This window comes from Oncorhynchus masou, unplaced genomic scaffold (genome assembly GCF_036934945.1).
Source record: "Oncorhynchus masou masou isolate Uvic2021 unplaced genomic scaffold, UVic_Omas_1.1 unplaced_scaffold_964, whole genome shotgun sequence".
In the NCBI taxonomy this organism is placed as follows: Eukaryota; Metazoa; Chordata; class Actinopteri; order Salmoniformes; family Salmonidae; genus Oncorhynchus; species Oncorhynchus masou.
The window spans coordinates 80,001-100,269 of NW_027016141.1; the positions used below are offsets into that span (position 1 = coordinate 80,001).

At 45.2% G+C, this 20,269-nt stretch overlaps 1 protein-coding gene across 1 annotated transcript in view; it reads right to left on the reverse strand.

Annotated features, from left to right (window-relative positions):
* LOC135538428 (glutamate receptor ionotropic, NMDA 2A-like) overlaps positions 1-20,269 on the reverse strand; it is a gene marked incomplete at its 3' end in the record, with an annotated part of 194,428 nt that overhangs the window by 79,050 nt on the left and 95,109 nt on the right. The window contains exons 15-16 of the mRNA XM_064964325.1: positions 6,708-6,874; positions 4,357-4,788 (exon numbers count right to left, since the gene is read on the reverse strand). Coding sequence (XP_064820397.1) covers positions 4,357-4,788; positions 6,708-6,874 — 599 coding nt within the window. The remainder of the gene's footprint in view (positions 1-4,356; positions 4,789-6,707; positions 6,875-20,269) is intronic.

Genomic DNA, 20,269 nt, shown 5'->3' on the forward strand with positions numbered 1-20,269 from the left:
GGAGTGACCTTACGCCTCCGTTAGCGATCCCGAGTGGCCCAGCGGTCTCAGGCACTGCATCTCAGAGCAAGAGGCATCACTACAGACCCCGTTAGCCTAGTTAGCTAGGTGGGAAGTGTAGTAATGTTAGCTTAGTTAGCCTAGTTAGCTAGGTGAGAAGTTCAGTAATGTTTGCCTAGTTAGCTAGGTGAGAAGTGTAGTAATGTTATGGCTCCGTTAGCCTAGTTAGCTAGGTCAGAAGTGCAGTAATGTTATGGCTCCGTTAGCCTAGTTAGCTAGGTGAGAAGTGCAGTAATGTTATGGCTTCGTTAGCCTAGTTAGCTAGGTGAGAAGTGCAGTAATGTTATGGCTCCGTTAGCCTAGTTAGCTAGGTGGGAAGTGCAGTAATGTTATGGCTTCGTTAGCCTAGTTAGCTAGGTGAGAAGTGCAGTAATGTTATGGCTCCGTTAGCCTAGTTAGCTAGGTGGGAAGTGCAGTAATGTTAGCCTAGTTCGCTAGGTGGGAAGTGCAGTAATGTTAGCCTAGTTAGCTAGGTGGGAAGTGCAGTAATGTTATGGCTCGGTTAGCCTAGTTAGCTAGGTGGGAAGTGCAGTAATGTTATGGCTCCGTTAGCCTAGTTAGCTAGGTGAGAAGTGCAGTAATGTTATGGCTCCGTTAGCCTAGTTAGCTAGGTGAGAAGTGCAGTAATGTTATGGCTCCGTTAGCCTAGTTAGCTAGGTGGGAAGTGCAGTAATGTTATGGCTCCGTTAGCCTAGTTAGCTAGCTCCTCAGTTCGATGCAGACAAGACAGCTACTATGTAATCAGGTGGGATGATAAGTAACAAGTCAGTCTCATGTGAGTTAACAGCAGGTCTCTTACTACACAATCCTGAGACTCCCCTCCAACAGACTCATTCACTCATTCACACACTGCAACTCCCTGTTGACCAGGCTGCAGCTGCTCTCCCTCCCTCACTACCATCCCACTGCAACTCCCTGTTGACCAGGCTGCAGCTGCTCTCCCTCCCTCCCTACCTCCCTCCCTCCCTCACTACCTTCCCACTGCTACTCCCTGTTGACCAGGCTGCAGCTGCTCTCCCTCCCTCACTACCTTCCCACTGCAACTCCCTGTTGACCAGGCTGCAGCTGATCTCCCTCCCTCACTACCTTCCCACTGCAACTCCACTCCCTGTTGACCAGGCTGCAGCTGATCTCCCTCCCTCACTACCTTCCCACTGCAACTCCCTGTTGACCAGGCTGCAGCTGCTCTCCCTCTCTCCCTCCCTCCCTCACTACCTTCCCACTGCAACTCCCTGTTGACCAGGCTGCAGCTGCTCTCCCTCCCTCACTACCTTCCCACTGCAACTCCCTGTTGACCAGGCTGCAGCTGCTCTCCCTCCCTCCCTCCCTCCCTCCCTCCCTCCCTCACTACCTTCCCACTGCAACTCCCTGTTGACCAGGCTGCAGCTGCTCTCCCTCCCTCACTACCTTCCCACTGCAACTCCCTGTTGACCAGGCTGCAGCTGCTCTCCCTCCCTCCCTCCCTCCCTCCCTCCCTCCCTCCCTCCCTCCCTCCCTCACTACCTTCCCACTGCAACTCCCTGTTGACCAGGCTGCAGCTGCTCTCCCTCCCTCCCTCACTACCTTCCCTCTCTCTCTCCCTCCCTCCCTCCCTCCCTCCCTCCCTCCCTCCCTCCCTCCCTCCCCCTCACTACCTTCCCACTGCAACTCCCTGTAGACCAGGCTGCAGCTGCTCTCCCTCCCCCCTCCCTCACTACCTTCCCTCTCTCTCTCCCTCCCTCACTACCTTCCCTCTCTCTCTCCCTCCCTCACTACCTTCCCACTGCAACTCCACTCCCTGTTGACCAGGCTGCAGCTGCTCTCTCTCACTCCCTCAATACCTTCCCTCTCTCTCTCCCTCCCTCAATACCTTCCCTCTCTCTCTCCCTCCCTCACTACCTTCCCTCTCTCTCTCCCTCCCTCACTACCTTCCCACTGCAACTCCACTCCCTGTAGACCAGGCTGCAGCTGCTCTCCTTCCCTCCCTCACTACCTTCCCTCTCTCTCTCCCTCCCTCACTACCTTCCCTCTCTCTCTCCCTCCCTCACTACCTTCCCTCTCTCTCTCCCTCCCTCACTACCTTCCCTCTCTCTCTCCCTCCCTCACTACCTTCTCTCTCTCTCCCTCCCTCACTACCTTCCCACTCTCTCTCTCTCCCTCCCTCCCTCCCTACCTCAATACCTTCCTCCCTCCCTCACTACCTTCCCACTCTCCCTCCCTCCCTCACTACCTTCCCACTCTCCCTCCCTCCCTCCCTCCTTCCCTCCCTCACTACCTTCCCACTCTCCCTCCCTCCTTCCCTCCCTCACTACCTTCCCACTCTCCCTCCCTCCCTCCCTCACTACCTTCCCACTCTCCCTCCCTCCCTCACTACCTTCCCACTCTCCCTCCCTCCCTCCTTCCCTCCCTCACTACCTTCCCCCTCCCCCCATATCTTACCCTTCTCTCTTTCCAGTGGTTTTTCTCCTCTCCCCTGACATCTCATGTGATCTAACTGCCTTGGCTACATTCTCTGACCTAACCCAGCCAATCAGGTCACACCGTGTCCTGGACCTGTACTCCTATTGGCTGAGGTCTCTGACCCGCAACAGCACCATCTGTGTCCCGCCATCATCTGTGAAACCACCTCGGGCTGATAGGCATGCTGGGAAATAGGTCAGCTGGCTGTACAGTAGAGAGATGGGACTGTACAGCTTCAACACATAGTACTACCATCTAACCCTAGAGAGATGGGACTAGACAACACATAGTACTACCATCTAACCCTAGAGAGATGGGACTGGACTGGACAACACATAGCACTACCATCTAACCCTAGAGAGATGGGACTAGACAACACATAGTAATACCATCTAACCCTAGAGAGATGGGACTAGACAACACATAGTACTACCATCTAACCCTAGAGAGATGGGACTAGACAACACATAGTACTACCATCTAACCCTAGAGAGATGGGACTAGACAACACATAGTACTACCATCTAACCCTAGAGAGATGGGACTAGACAACACATAGTACTACCATCTAACCCTAGAGAGACAACATGAACTCTCTTCTCTCCTCCTCTCCTCTCCTCTCCCTCTTCTCAAACTCAATCTCCTCTCCTCTCTCTCCTCTCTCTTCTCTAACTCAATATCCTCTCCTCTTCTCTCTCCTCCTCTCTCTTCTAAAACTCAATCTCCTCTCCTCTTCTCTCTTCCTCTCTCTTCTCAAACTCAATCTCCTCTCCCCTCCTCTCCTCCTCCTCTCTCTTCTCAAACTCATTCTCATCCCCTCTCCTCTCCTCATCAAACTCAATCTCCTCTCCTCTCCTCTCTTCTCTTCTCTCCTCTCCTCTCCTCTCCTCTCCTCTCCTCTCCTCTTTCTTCCAGAATATGTTCTGCTTCTCTCTCTTCCAGAATCTGTTCTACTTCTCTCTCTTCATGATTCTGTTCTGCTTCTTTCTCACAGCTGTAGTCTACTTTCTGTCCTCTTTTCTCACGACTCTGTTCTACTATTCCTGCTCTTTCCGTCCTCCCCCGTCCTCTCCCTTTCTATCTTCACACCCCTCTCTCTCCCCTCTCCGCCGACTCCCTCGTCAGGCAGATGGGTGGGCAGACCCTGGGCTGGCACACACACACACACACACACACACACACACACACACACACACACACACACACACACACACACACACACACACACACACACACACACACACACACACACCTGGCAGGACCTGCAACAACTCCCCCTGCTGTGAGCTGAGTGAAGACAGGATGAGAGAAGAGGAGTTTAACAGAAAGAGAGAGGAGAGATGGCTCATCAAGCCCTCCTTTAGATTTGGAGATCACTAGACCAGGTGGTCCCTCTCTCTCTCTCTCTCTCTCTCTCTGTCCTCTCCTCTTCCTCCATTCTCTCTCTCTCTCTCTCTCCTCTTCCTCCATTCTCTCTCTCTCTCTCTCCTCTTCCTCCATTCTCTCTCTCTCTCTCTGTCCTCTCCTCTTCCTCCATTCTCTCTCTCTCTCTCCTCTTCCTCCATTCTCTCTCTCTCTCTTTGTCTCAGTACAGAACAGGTTGCCTGTCTCGGGAAGAAGTTGCTAAGCAGTTAGGAGACAAACTAGTACCATGAGAAAGCAGGTAACAGCAATTCACACGCACACACACACACACACACACACACACACACACACACACACACACACACACACACACACACACACACACACACACACACACACACACACACACACACACACACACACACACACACACACACACTCACACACACACACACAACACACACACACACACACTCCGTCTCCATGTCTTACTTGTGCAGGGCGAGAGGAGGAACCTTGGAAGTCTTCTCTGGCTGTGTTCCGTAGCAGGAGGTCCGAGCTTCAGGTATTTCTCCGTACTCCTCCAGCATGGCGGAGGCAGCGGACGTGATGATGCCCAGCCCGTCCCTCACCCGCGCCTCCAGAGGGTAGTCCCAGTCCTCAGAGGAGACGGACACCATGCCCGAGGGGAACTCCGCAGGTACCGTCTCGGTGGTGCCGGAGGTCAGGCTGGAGACGATCCAGATGTATCCGAACCCGGTGAGGCCCAGGGAGCGAGCCTCCTCCAGGATAAACACTCCCTCGTCTTTAGAGCAGTACAACACAACCACCGGGGATTGGACCTTCTTCAACATGATTTGACTCTTACTGTCCTCCTCCACAGCATCTAATGTTATGATGTGCTGCAGGTCCCAGCCTACAAAACTACAGGTGGAGAGAGATGGAGAGATGAGATAGAGAGAGATGGAGAGAGATGGAGAGATGGAGAGAGATGGAGAGATGAGACGGGGAGAGAGATGGAGAGAGACGGAGAGAGATGGGGAGAGATGAGAGAGTTGGAGAAAGATGGAGAGAGATGGAGAGAGATGTGGAGAGTTGGAGAGAGATGGGGAGAGATGAGAGAGTTGGAGAGAGATGGAGAGAGATGGAGAGAGATGAGAGAGTTGGAGAGAGATGGAGAAAGATGGAGAGAGATGGAGAGAGGGAGGGGGCGATCAGTTAAAACCCCATCTAACGTTATGATTGCCACCTGTTAATGTATATTATATATAATCCTATATGTTAATGTATATTATATATAATCCTATATGTTAATGTATATTATATACAGTGCCTTGCGAAAGTATTCGGCCCCCTTGAACTTTGCGACCTTTTGCCACATTTCAGGCTTCAAACATAAAGATATAAAACTGTATTTTTTTGTGAAGAATCAACAACAAGTGGGACACAATCATGAAGTGGAACGACATTTATTGGATATTTCAAACTTTTTTAACAAATCAAAAACTGAAAAAATGGGTCTTCCAAATGAACAATGACCCCAAGCATACTTCTAAAGTTGTGGCAAAATGGCTTAAGGACAACAAAGTCATTGTATTGGAGTGGCCATCACAAAACCCTGACCTCAATCCTATAGACAATTTGTGGGCAGAACTGAAAAAGCGTGAGCGAGCAAGGAGGCCTACAAACCTGACTCAGTTACACCAGCTCTGTCAGGAGGAATGGGCAAAAATTCACCCAACTTATTGTGAGAAGCGTGTGAAGGGCTACCCGAAACATTTGACCCAAGTTAAACAATTTAAAGGCAATGCTGCCAAATACTAATTGAGTGTATGTAAACTTCTGACCCACTGGGAATGTGATGAAAGAAATAAAAGTTTAAATAAATCATTCTCTCTTACTATTATTCTAACATTAATGTATATTATATATAATTACATAGATTAATGTATATTATATATAATGACATAGATTAATGTATATTATATATAATCCTACCATATATCTTAATGTATTTTATATATATATATTCCTACTGTATATGTTAATGTATATAATATATATTCCTACAGTATTTGTTAATGTATATTATATATAATGCTACGTGCTAATGTATATTATATATAATGCTACATACTAACGTGTATTATATATAATGCTACATGCTAATGTGTTTTATATATAATGCTACATGCTAACTTGTATTACATATATTGCTACATGCTATTGTGTATTATATATAATGCTACATGCTAATGTGTATTATATATAATGCTACATGCTAACGTGTATTATATATAATGCTACATACTAACATGTATTATATATACTGCTACATGCTAATGTGTATTATATATAATGCTACATACTAACGTGTATTATATATACTGCTACATACTAACGTGTATTATATATAATGCTACATGCTAATGTGTATTATATATAATGCTACAAGCTAACGTGTATTATATATACTGCTACATGCTAACGTGTATTATATATAATGCTACATGCTAATGTGTATTATATATAATGCTACATGCTAATGTGTATGATATATAATGCTACATGCTCATGTGTATGATATATAATGCTACATGCTAACGTGTATGATATATAATGCTACATGCTAACGTGTATGATATATAATGCTACATGGTAATGTGTATTATATATAATGCTACATGCTAATGTGTATGATATATAATGCTACATGCTCATGTGTATGATATATAATGCTACATGCTAATGTGTATTATATATAATGCTACATGCTAATGTGTATGATATATAATGCTACATGCTAATGTGTATTATATATAATGCTACATGCTAATGCGTACCTGTTGTCCACGGTGCTCTTGAGGACGTTGATGAACTCCTGGTATCCGGGGAACTTGGAGGTGACTATGGAAAAGATGTGCCAGTCGTACTCCTCCATGATGCTCAACATCAACAGCGCCTCCTGCTGGATGGAAGCTCCAAACTGGAAAAACGTTGACTTGTCGTCCTGATGGAGAGAGAAGAGAGAGAGAAGAGAGAGAGAGTTATATATCATCCTGATAGAGAGAGAGAAGAGAGATAAGAGAGAGAAGAGAGATCGAGAAGAGAGAAGGATAGTTATATATCATCCTGATAGAGAGAGAGAAGAGAGAGAAGAGAGAAAAGAGAGAGAAGAGAGAGAGAGAGGAGAGAGCGAGAAGATAGAAGGATAGTTGTGTATCATCCTGATAGAGAGAGAGAAGAGAGAAGACAGAGAAGAGAGAGAGAAGAGAGAGAGAGGAGAGAGCGAGAAGAGAGAAAAGAGAAATAGAGAGAGAATAGAGAGGGAGAAGAGAGAGAGAAGAGAGAAAAGAGAGAAAAGAGAAATAGAGAGAGAGAAGAGAGGGAGAAGAGAGAGAGAAGAGAGAGAAGAGAGAAGAGAGAGAGAAGAGAGAGAGAAGAGAGAGAAGAGAGAGAGAGAGAAGAGAGAGAGAGAGAAGAGAGAGAGAAGAGAGAGAAGAGAGAAAAGAGAGAAAAGAGAAATAGAGAGAGAGAAGAGAGGGAGAAGAGAGAGAGGAGAGAGGAGAGAGAGAAGAGAGAGAGGAGAGAGAGAAGAGAAAGAGAGAGAGAAGAGAGAGAGAAGAGAAGAGAGAGAGAGAGGAGAGAGAGAAGAGAGAGAGGAGAGAGAGAAGAGAAAGAGAGAGAGAAGAGAGAGAGAAGAGAAGAGAGAGAGAGAGAGAAGAGAAGAGAGAGGAGAGAAGAGAGAGGAGAGAAGAGAAGAGAAGAGAAGAGAAGAGAAGAGAAGAGAGAGAGAGAGAGAGAGAGAGAGAAGAGAGAGAGAGAAGAGAGAGAGAGGGAGTGTGACTATTGCTTCCCGATATCCAACAGAAATATGGAAATAAATCATGTCTAACCTACCAAGTAACCTGGACCACTACCAGAATAAACAGTTCATAATGAATCGTGTCTCCTGAGTAACCTGGACCACTACCAGGAAACAGCTACACAGATATACAACTGGAAGACGGTCAGTTAGACCAGGGTACATGGATGAGGTTTAAAACAACTAGTAGATGGTCAATTAGACCAGGGTACATGGATGAGGTTTAAAACAACTAGTAGATGGTCAATTAGACCAGGGTACATGGATGAGGTTTTAAACAACTAGTAGATGGTCAGTTAGACCAGGGTACATGGATGAGGTTTTAAACAACTAGTAGATGGTCAATTAGATCCTGCAGAGTTACTCCACCTCAAGAATTGCATTTGGCGGAAGGCCAAAGTTAGTTACTTTAAGGAGCAGTTCTCTTTCTATGGGTCTAACCCCAAGAAGATCTGGAAAATGGTTAGTTGATGATGTGGTTGTTACTGACAAGGAGCCCATGTCCCTTAATGTTGATGATGTAGTTTTTTTTTTTTTTACCTTTATTTAACCAGTTAAGAACAAATTCATATTTTCAATGACAGCCTAGGAACAGTGGGTTAACTGCCTGTTCAGGGGCAGAATGACAGATTTGTACCTTGTCAGCTCGGGGGTTTGAACTCGCAACCTTCCGGTTACTAGTCCAACGCTCTAACCACTAGACTACCCTGCCGCCCCAGTTGTTACTGACAAGGAGCCCATGGCTGAGCTCTTTAATCACCACTTCATTAAGTCAGGATTCCTATTTGACTCAGCCACGCCTCCTTGCCAGTCAAACACTTCCTCATCTCCTAACCCCTTCTCATGTGACTAGCCCCTAGGCTCCTCCCTCTTTTTCTCCCTGCAGGCGGTCACTGAGTCCGAGGTGTTAAAGGAGCTCCTGAAACTTGACCCCAAATAACCCTCTGGGTCAGACGGTTTAGACCCTTTCTTCTATAAGGTTTCTGCTCCATCATCGCAAATAATACTTTTATCATGTCTCTCCTCTCTGGGGAGGTTCCCATTGGTTGGAAGGCAGCCACGGTTCGTCCTTTATTTAAAGGGGGAGATAAAGCTGATCCTAACTGTTATAGGCCTATTTCTATTTTGCCTTGTTTACCAAAAGTCTTGGGGAAAAAACTTGTCAATAATCAACTGCCAGTCTTTCTTGTTGTCTATAGTATTCTCTCGGGCAATCTGGTTTCCGCTCAGGTCATGGAAGTTTCACTGAACCTTAAAGCAATATTGTGCTGCTATTTTTGACTTGTCCAAATCTTTTGACACGGTAGACCGTTTCATTCTTGTGGGCCGGCTAAGGAGCATTGGTGTCTCTGAGGGGTCTTTGGCCTGGTTTGCTAACTACCTCTCTCAAAGAGTGCAGTTTATAAAGTCAGAACATCTACTGTCTCAGCCACTGCCTGTCACCAAGGGAGTACCCCAAGGCTCGATCTTGGGCCCCACGCTCTTCTCAATTTACATCAACAGCATAGCTCAGGCAGTAGGAAGCTCTCTCATCCATTTATATGCAGATGATAGTGTTATACTCAGCTGGCCCCTCCTTGGATTTTGTGTTAAATGCTCTACAACAGAGCTTTCTTAATGTCCAACAAGCTTTCTCTGTTCTTAATCTTGTTTTGAACACCTCCAAAGGTCAGGTGGTTTGTTAAGAAGAATGCCCCACAGGTGTTGTAGTATAAAGTAGTGCACTATATAGGGAATAGGGCTGTAGTATAAAGTAGTGCACTATACAGGGAATAGGGCTGTAGTATAAAGTAATGTACTATATAGGGAATAGGGCTGTGGTATAACATAGTGCACTATATAGGGCTGTAGTATAAAGTAGTGCACGAGATAGGGAAGAGGGCTGTAGTATAAAGTAGTGCACTATATAGGGAATAGGGCTGTAGTATAAAATAATGTACTATACAGGGAATAGGGCTGTAGTATAAAGTAATGTACTATATAGGGAATAGGGCTGTAGTATAACATAGTGCACTATATAGGGCTGTAGTATAAAGTAGTGCACGAGATAGGGAAGAGGGCTGTAGTATAAAGTAGTGCACTAGATAGGGAATAGGGCTGTAGTATAGGGCTGTAGTATAAAGTAGTGTACTATATAGGGAATAGGGCTGTAGTATAAAGTAGTGTACTATATAGGGAATAGGGCTGTAGTATAAAGTAGTGCACTATATAGGGAATAGGGCTGTAGTATAAAGTAGTGCACTATATAAGGAATAGGGCTGTAGTATAAAGTAGTGTACTAGATAGGGAATAGGGCTGTAGTATAAAGTAGTGCACTCGATAGGGAATAGGGAACATCTCGGAGATATCCTCAGCCACTTGTTACAACACAGACCCTGGGACAGAGCAGAATCTGTTATTCCCACAGAGGCAAGAGAAGAAGAGTGTTTAAAGGGCAAGTCCACCGCTTTTAAAACCCTCATTTTTATTATCTACAAATACAAATACAAATACCAGTGTCGACATACAGTCTTGATGTGAAGACGGCACACTTTCTACCGTTTTGTCGGAGAAAAAAATGTTTACATTTAAAAAGTTCGAAGACATCGTCAAAAGTAATTAAATAAAAAACTGTGATTTTAAAACACTAACTTTTCATTCACATTCACAGTAACGTGGGAAGCTTGAAACTCATTGCAGGGTTTTAAAATCTCTATATTTTATATTTCTTCCTTTGACACCTGCCCTGATCTGACCTGTGTGTGTGTGTGTGTGTGTGTGTGTGTGTGTTCTCTCTCAGCAGTAAAAGGTGACAGTCATTTTCACACAGTGAAACACGTCGTTGGCGTTGTGATCAGGAAGAAGTATGTGGGGGGGTGGAGGAGACAGACAGCAGGGGTGATACGTTTGTGTCTGTCTGTCTGTCTGTCTGTCTGTCTGCCGGCCTGCCTGCTTGCCTGCCTGCCTGCCTGCCTGTCTGTCTGTCTGTCTGCCTGCCTGCCTGCCTGCCTGCCTGTCTGTCTGTCTGTCTGTCTGTCTGTCTGTCTGTCTGCCTGCCTGCCTGTCTGTCTGTCTACCTGTCAGTCTGCCTGTCAGTCTGTCTGTCTGTGCAGAGTTTCACGTGTTTCTGACATGTCTGGTACATATATATCCCAAAGTATGTGGACACCCCTTCAAATTAGTGGATTCTATTTAAGCCAATAAATCAAGCACACAGCCATGCAATCTCCATAGAGAAACATTGGCAGTACTGAAAAACCAAGGTGACATTCAACGTCTCATCATCGCCAACTTTCCAACAAGTCAGTTCGTCAAATTTCCAAACTTGGAAGCAACGTCAACACGAGAACTGCTCGTCGGGAGCTTCATGAAATGGGTTTTCATGGCCGAGCAGCAGCACACAGGCCTAAGATCAACATGAGCAACGCCAAGCGTCATCTGGAGCTCGTCGCCATTGGACTCTGGAAACGCGTTCTCTGGAGGGATGAATCACACTTCACCATCTGGCAGTCCCCGACTGACGAATCTGGGTTTGGCGGATGCCAGGAGAACCTGCCCCAATGCATAGCGCACATAGTGTTTGATTTGATTTGATTTACCTGCCCCAATGCATAGTGCACATAGTGTTTGATTTGATTTACCTGCCCCAATGCATAGTGCACATAGTGTTTGATTTGATTTGATTTACATGTCCCAATGCATAGTGCACATAGTGTTTGATTTGATTTGATTTACCTGCCCCAATGCATAGTGCACATAGTGTTTGATTTGATTTGATTTACCTGCCCCAATGCATAGTGCACATAGTGTTTGATTTGATTTACCTGGCCCAATGCATAGCGCACATAGTGTTTGATTTGATTTGATTTACATGTCCCAATGCATAGTGCACATAGTGTTTGATTTGATTTACCTGCCCCAATGCATAGTGCACATAGTGTTTGATTTGATTTGATTTACATGTCCCAATGCATAGTGCACATAGTGTTTGATTTGATTTGATTTACCTGCCCCAATGCATAGTGCACATAGTGTTTGATTTGATTTACCTGCCCCAATGCATAGTGCACATAGTGTTTGATTTGATTTGATTTACCTGCCCCAATGCATAGTGCACATAGTGTTTGATTTGATTTGATTTACATGTCCCAATGCATAGTGCACATAGTGTTTGATTTGATTTACCTGCCCCAATGCATAGTGCACATAGTGTTTGATTTGATTTACCTGCCCCAAAGCATAGTGCACATAGTGTTTGATTTGATTTGATTTACCTGCCCCAATGCATAGTGCACATAGTGTTTGATTTGATTTGATTTACCTGCCCCAATGCATAGCGCACATAGTGTTTGATTTGATTTGATTTACCTGCCCCAATGCATAGCGCACATAGTGTTTGATTTGATTTGATTTACCTGCCCCAATGCATAGTGCACATAGTGTTTGATTTGATTTGATTTACCTGCCCCAATGCATAGTGCACATAGTGTTTGATTTGATTTACCTGCCCCAATGCATAGCGCACATAGTGTTTGATTTGATTTGATTTACCTGCCCCAATGCATAGTGCACATAGTGTTTGATTTGATTTGATTTACCTGCCCCAATGCATAGTGCACATAGTGTTTGATTTGATTTGATTTACATGTCCCAATGCATAGCGCACATAGTGTTTGATTTGATTTACCTGCCCCAATGCATAGTGCACATAGTGTTTGATTTGATTTACCTGCCCCAAAGCATAGCGCACATAGTGTTTGATTTGATTTGATTTACCTGCCCCAATGCATAGTGCAAATAGTGTTTGATTTGATTTACATGTCCCAATGCATAGCGCACATAGTGTTTGATTTGATTTACCTGCCCCAAAGCATAGCGCACATAGTGTTTGATTTGATTTGATTTACCTGCCCCAATGCATAGTGCACATAGTGTTTGATTTGATTTACCTGCCCCAATGCATAGCGCACATAGTGTTTGATTTGATTTACCTGCCCCAATGCATAGTGCAAATAGTGTTTGATTTGATTTGATTTACCTGCCCCAATGCATAGCGCACATAGTGTTTGATTTGATTTACCTGTCCCAATGCATAGTGCACATAGTGTTTGATTTGATTTGATTTACCTGCCCCAATGCATAGCGCACATAGTGTTTGATTTGATTTGATTTACATGTCCCAAAGCATAGTGCACATAGTGTTTGATTTGATTTGATTTACATGTCCCAAAGCATAGCGCACATAGTGTTTGATTTGATTTACCTGTCCCAATGCATAGTGCACATAGTGTTTGATTTGATTTGATTTACCTGCCCCAATGCATAGCGCACATAGTGTTTGATTTGATTTGATTTACCTGCCCCAATGCATAGTGCACATAGTGTTTGATTTGATTTGATTTACATGTCCCAATGCATAGTGCACATAGTGTTTGATTTGATTTACATGTCCCAATGCATAGTGCACATAGTGTTTGATTTGATTTGATTTACCTGACCCAATGCATAGCGCACATAGTGTTTGATTTGATTTACCTGTCCCAATGCATAGTGCACATAGTGTTTGATTTGATTTGATTTACCTGCCCCAATGCATAGCGCACATAGTGTTTGATTTGATTTACCTGCCCCAATGCATAGTGCACATTTTGTTTGATTTGATTTACCTGCCCCAATGCATAGTGCACATAGTGTTTGATTTGATTTTATTTGATTTACCTGCCCCAATGCATAGTGCACATAGTGTTTGATTTGATTTACCTGCCCCAATGCATAGTGCACATAGTGTTTGATTTGATTTACCTGCCCCAATGCATAGCGCACATAGTGTTTGATTTGATTTACCTGCCCCAATGCATAGTGCACATAGTGTTTGATTTGATTTGATTTACATGTCCCAAAGCATAGTGCACATAGTGTTTGATTTGATTTGATTTACATGTCCCAATGCATAGTGCACATAGTGTTTGATTTGATTTGATTTACCTGCCCCAATGCATAGTGCACATAGTGTTTGATTTGATTTGATTTACCTGCCCCAATGCATAGTGCACATAGTGTTTGATTTGATTTGATTTACCTGTCCCAATGCATAGTGCACATAGTGTTTGATTTGATTTGATTTACCTGCCCCAATGCATAGTGCACATAGTGTTTGATTTGATTTGATTTACCTGCCCCAATGCATAGCGCACATAGTGTTTGATTTGATTTACCTGTCCCAATGCATAGTGCACATAGTGTTTGATTTGATTTGATATACCTGCCCCAATGCATAGTGCACATAGTGTTTGATTTGATTTGATTTACATGTCCCAATGCATAGTGCACATAGTGTTTGATTTGATTTGATTTACCTGCCCCAATGCATAGCGCACATAGTGTTTGATTTGATTTACATGTCCCAATGCATAGTGCACATAGTGTTTGATTTGATTTGATATACCTGCCCCAATGCATAGTGCACATAGTGTTTGATTTGATTTGATATACCTGCCCCAATGCATAGTGCACATAGTGTTTGATTTGATTTACCTGCCCCAATGCATAGTGCACATAGTGTTTGATTTGATTTACCTGCCCCAATGCATAGTGCACATAGTGTTTGATTTGATTTGATTTACATGTCCCAATGCATAGTGCACATAGTGTTTGATTTGATTTGATATACCTGCCCCAATGCATAGTGCACATAGTGTTTGATTTGATTTACCTGCCCCAATGCATAGTGCACATAGTGTTTGATTTGATTTACCTGCCCCAATGCATAGTGCACATAGTGTTTGATTAGATTTGATTTACATGTCCCAATGCATAGTGCATATAGTGTTTGATTTGATTTACATGCCCCAATGCATAGTGCACATAGTGTTTGATTTGATTTGATTTACCTGCCCCAATGCATAGTGCACATAGTGTTTGATTTGATTTGATTTACCTGGCCCAATGCATAGCGCACATAGTGTTTGATTTGATTTGATTTACATGTCCCAATGCATAGTGCACATAGTGTTTGATTTGATTTGATTTACCTGCCCCAATGCATAGTGCACATAGTGTTTGATTTGATTTACCTGCCCCAATGCATAGTGCACATAGTGTTTGATTTGATTTACCTGCCCCAATGCATAGCGCCAACTGTAAAGTTTGGTGGAGGAGGAATAATGGTCTGGAGCTGTTTTTCATGGTTTAGTTCCAATGAATGGAAATCTTAACGCGACAGCATACAATGGCATTCTAGATGATTCCTTCCAACTCAGTGGCAACAGTTTTAGGGGAAGGCCATTTCCTGTTTCAGCATGACAACACCCCCGTGCACGAAGCGAAGTCCATACAGAAATAGTTTGTCGGGATCAGTGTGGAAGACCTTGACTGGTCTGCACAGAGAGAGAGTGTGTGTGTGTGTGTGTGTGTGTGTGTGTGTGTGTGTGTGTGTGTGTGTGTGTGTGTGTGTGTGTGTGTGTGTGTGTGTGTGTGTGTGTGTGTGTGTGTGTGTGTGTGTGTGTGTGTGTGTGTGTGTGTCAACAGAGAGGTGTTTTCTATGTTTTTAGGATTTGAGGAAATTTTCTGATTCTGATCAAAACTGTTGATTAGAAAACAGAGACTCAGTTCAAATAATACCAGCAGAAAATATTACTTCCTGTTCTCCTTTGCCTCCACTTCCTCCTGTCTCCCTCTTCCTCACTTCCTCCACTTCCTCCTCTTCCTCCACTTCCTCCTGTCCTCCACTTCCTCCTCCTCTCTTCCTCCTGTCTTCCTCTTCCTCCTCCTCTCTTCCTCCTGTCCTCCTCTTCCTCTCTTCCTCCTGTCCTCCTCTTCCTCTTCCTCCTGTCCTCCTCTTCCTCTCTTCCTCCTGTCCTCCCCTTCCTCCACTTCCTCCTGTCTTCCTCTTCCTCCTGTCCTCCTCTTCCTCCACTTCCTCCTGTCCTCCTCTTCCTCCACTTCCTCCTGTCCTCCTCTTCCTCCACTTCCTCCTGTCTTCCTCTTCCTCCTGTCCTCCTCTTCCTCTTTTCTTCCTCTTCCTCCTGTCCTCCTCTTCCTCTCTTCCTCCTGTCCTCCTCTTCCTCCTGTCCTCCTCTTCCTCTCTTCCTCTTGTCCTCCTCTTCCTCTCTTCCTCCTGTCCTCCTCTTCCTCTCTTCCTCTTGTCCTCATCTTCCTCTCCCTCCTGTCTTCCTGTTCCTCCTCCTCCTCTTTTCTTCCTATCCTTCTCTCTTCCTCAACTTCCTCTTTCTCAACTTCCTCCCTCCATCTTCCCTCTACTATGAAGTTACAGCTGATCAACAGGAGAAACACGATGTGTCCTATTTATAATGAACTACTGGCACATGTACTGTCTTCTGCACTGATGCACTGACGCTGTTACATTAGGCAGGGGGAGAGGAGGGAGAGAGAGAGAGGAGGGAGAGGAGGGAGAGAGAGAGAGGGAGAGGAGGGAGAGAGAGAGAGGAGGGAGAGGAGGGAGAGAGAGAGAGGGAGAGGAGGGAGAGAGAGAGAGAGGGAGAGGAGGGAGAGAGAGGAGGGAGAGAGAGAGAGGAGGGAGAGGAGGGAGGAGGGAGGGAGAGAGAGAGAGGAGAGAGAGGAGGGAGAGAGAGAGGAGGGAGAGGAGGGGAGAGAGAGGAGGGAGGGAGAGGAGGGAGAGAGAGAGAGAGAGGGAGGGAGGGAGAGAGAGAGAGGAAGAGAGGGAGGGAGGAGGAGGGGAGGGAGGAGGGAGGGAGAGAGAGAGGGGAGAGGAGGGAGAGAGAGAGGGAGGGAGGGAGAGGGAGGGAGAGAGAGGAGGGAGAGAGAGAGAGGAGGGAGAGGAGGGAGAGGAGGAGGGAGAGAGAGAGAGGAGGGAGAGGGAGGGAGAGAGAGAGGAGGGAGGGAGAGGAGGGAGAGAGAGAGAGAGAGGGAGAGGAGGGAGAGAGAGAGAGGAGGGAGAGGAGGGAGAGAGAGATAGGGAGAGGAGGGAGAGAGAGAGAGGGAGGGAGGGAGGGAGAGAGAGGAGGGAGAGGAGGGAGAGAGAGAGAGGAGGGAGAGGAGGGAGAGAGCGATAGGGAGAGGAGGGAGAGAGAGAGAGGGAGGGAGAGAGAGATAGGGAGAGGAGAGAGAGAGAGGGAGGGAGAGGAGGGAGAGAGAGATAGGGAGAGGAGGGAGAGAGAGATAGGGAGAGGAGGGAGAGAGAGAGAGAGAGGGAGAGAGAGATAGGGAGAGGAGGGAGAGAGAGAGAGGGAGAGGAGGGAGAGAGAGGAGGGAGAGGAGGGAGAGAGAGAGGAGGGAGAGGAGGGAGAGAGAGATAGGGAGAGGAGGGAGAGAGAGAGAGGAGGGAGAGGATGGAGAGAGAGAGATAGGAGATAGGGCGAGGAGGGAGAGAGAGAGAGAGAGAGAGAGGAGGGAGAGAGAGGAAGGAGAGGAGGGAGAGGAGGGAGAGAGAGAGAGGAGGGAGAGGAGGGAGAGAGAGATAGGGAGAGGAGGGAGAGAGAGAGATAGGAGATAGGGAGAGGAGGGAGAGAGAGAGAGAGAGGAGGGAGAGATATGAGAGAGGGAGAGGTAGAAGAGAGAAATAGAGATGGAGAGAGAGGAGGGAGAGGAGGGAGAGATAGTAGAGAGGGAGAGATAGGAGAGAGAAATAGAGAGAGGGAGAGAGAGCGAGGAAAGAGGGATGTAGAATTCAGCTGCCAGGAGTGATGAACACAGTACAGTGACTCGCTATTCTCTCTCCTCTCTGTCCTTCTATGTATCTCTCTCTCCTGTTCTCCCTCACCCTATACATACACACAGACCAGGGTAATTTAGCCAGATTAAAGTAGCTGGGCTGAGCAGAGGACAACGGGGGCCTGTGCATGTCCGAGAGAGCTAGCTGTCTGTCGGTCTGTGTGTGTGTTGTGCAGTTGACTAGTAAGATCAGCCAACGCCAACACACAATCCTATCCTGGGGCTCCTATAGGCTCAGACACATGTAAACCCTGCAGGAACTCACACACGACTGACAACTCCATCACGCACGCACGCACGCACACGCACACACACACACACACAGAGAGAGATATTAGGGGCAAACATGCAATCTCATTCAAGATAAGGACCAGAGAGATACAAAGGAAAGATAAGGAGAGATACAGAGGAAAGATAAGGAGAGATACAGAGGAAAGTTAAGGACCAGAGAGATACAGTGGAAAGATAAGGAGAGATACAGAGGAAAGATAAGGACCAGAGAGATACAGAGGAAAGATAAGGACCAGAGAGATACAGTGGAAAGATAAGGAGAGATACAGAGGAAAGATAAAGACCAGAGAGATACAGAGGGAAGATAAGGACCAGAGAGATACATAGGAAATATAAGGAGAGATACAGAGGAAAGATAAAGAGAGATACAGAGGAACGATAAGGAGAGATACAGAGGAAAGATAAGGACCAGAGAGATACAGAGGAAAGATAAGGAGAGATACAGAGGAAAGATAAGGAGAGATACAGAGGAAAGATAAGGAGAGATACAGAGGAAAGATAAAGAGAGATACAGAGGAACGATAAGGAGAGATACAGAGGAAAGATAAGGACCAGAGAGATACAGAGGAAAGATAAGGAGAGATACAGAGGAAAGATAAAGAGAGATACAGAGGAACGATAAGGAGAGATACAGAGGAAAGATAAGGACCAGAGAGATACAGAGGAAAGATAAGGAGAGATACAGAGGAAAGATAAAGAGAGATACAGAGGAACGATAAGGAGAGATACAGAGGAAAGATAAGGACCAGAGAGATACAGAGGAAAGATAAGGAGAGATACAGAGGAAAGATAAGGAGAGATACAGAGGAAAGATAAAGAGAGATACAGAGGAACGATAAGGACCAGAGAGATACAGAGGAAAGATAAGGAGAGATACAGAGGAAAGATAAGGAGAGATACAGAGGAATGATAAGGACCAGAGAGATACAGAGGAAAGATAAGGACCAGAGAGATACAGAGGAAAGATAAGGACCAGAGAGATACAGAGGAAAGATAAGGACCAGAGAGATACAGAGGAAAGATAAGGAGAGATACAGAGGAAAGATAAGGACCAGAGAGATACAGAGGAAAGATAAGGACCAGAGAGATACAGAGGAAAGATAAGGAGAGACACAGATGAAAGATAAGGACCAGAGAGATACAGAGGAAATATAAGGACCAGAGAGATATAGAGGAAAGATAAGGAGAGATACAGAGGAAAGATAAGGACCAGAGAGATACAGAGGAAAGATAAGGAGAGATACAGAGGAAAGATAAGGACCAGAGAGATACAGAGGAAATATAAGGACCAGAGAGATACAGAGGAAAGATAAGGAGAGATACAGAGGAAAGATAAGGACCAGAGAGATACAGAGGAAAGATAAGGAGAGATACAGAGGAAAGATAAGGACCAGAGAGATACAGAGGAAAGATACGGAGAGATACAGAGGAAAGATAAGGAGAGATACAGAGGAAAGATAAGGAGAGATACAGAGGAAAGATAAGGACCAGAGAGATACAGAGGAAAGATAAGGAGAGATACAGAGGAAAGATAAGGAGAGATACAGAGGAAAGATAAGGACCAGAGAGATACAGAGGAAAGATAAGGAGAGATACAGAGGAAAGATAAGGAGAGATACAGAGGAAAGATAAAGAGAGATACAGAGGAACGATAAGGACCAGAGAGATACAGAGGAAAGATAAGGAGAGATACAGAGGAAAGATAAGGAGAGATACAGAGGAACGATAAGGACCAGAGAGATACAGAGGAAAGATAAGGACCAGAGAGATACAGAGGAAAGATAAGGACCAGAGAGATACAGAGGAAAGATAAGGACCAGAGAGATACAGAGGAAAGATAAGGAGAGATACAGAGGAAAGATAAGGACCAGAGAGATACAGAGGAAAGATAAGGACCAGAGAGATACAGAGGAAAGATAAGGAGAGACACAGAGGAAAGATAAGGACCAGAGAGATACAGAGGAAATATAAGGACCAGAGAGATACAGAGGAAAGATAAGGAGAGATACAGAGGAAAGATAAGGACCAGAGAGATACAGAGGAAAGATAAGGAGAGATACAGAGGAAAGATAAGGACCAGAGAGATACAGAGGAAATATAAGGACCAGAGAGATACAGAGGAAAGATAAGGAGAGATACAGAGGAAAGATAAGGACCAGAGAGATACAGAGGAAAGATAAGGAGAGATACAGAGGAAAGATAAGGACCAGAGAGATACAGAGGAAAGATACGGAGAGATACAGAGGAAAGATAAGGAGAGATACAGAGGAAAGATAAGGAGAGATACAGAGGAAAGATAAGGACCAGAGAGATACAGAGGAAAGATAAGGAGAGATACAGAGGAAAGATAAGGACCAGAGAGACACAGAGGAAATATAAGGAGAGACACAGAGGAAAGATAAGGACCAGAGAGATACAGAGGAAAGATAAGGAGAGATACAGAGGAAAGATAAGGAGAGATACAGAGGAAAGATAAGGACCAGAGAGATACAGAGGAAATATAAGGAGAGATACAGAGGAAAGAGAAGGACCAGAGAGATACAGAGGAAAGGTAAGGACCAGAGAGATACAGAGGAAAGA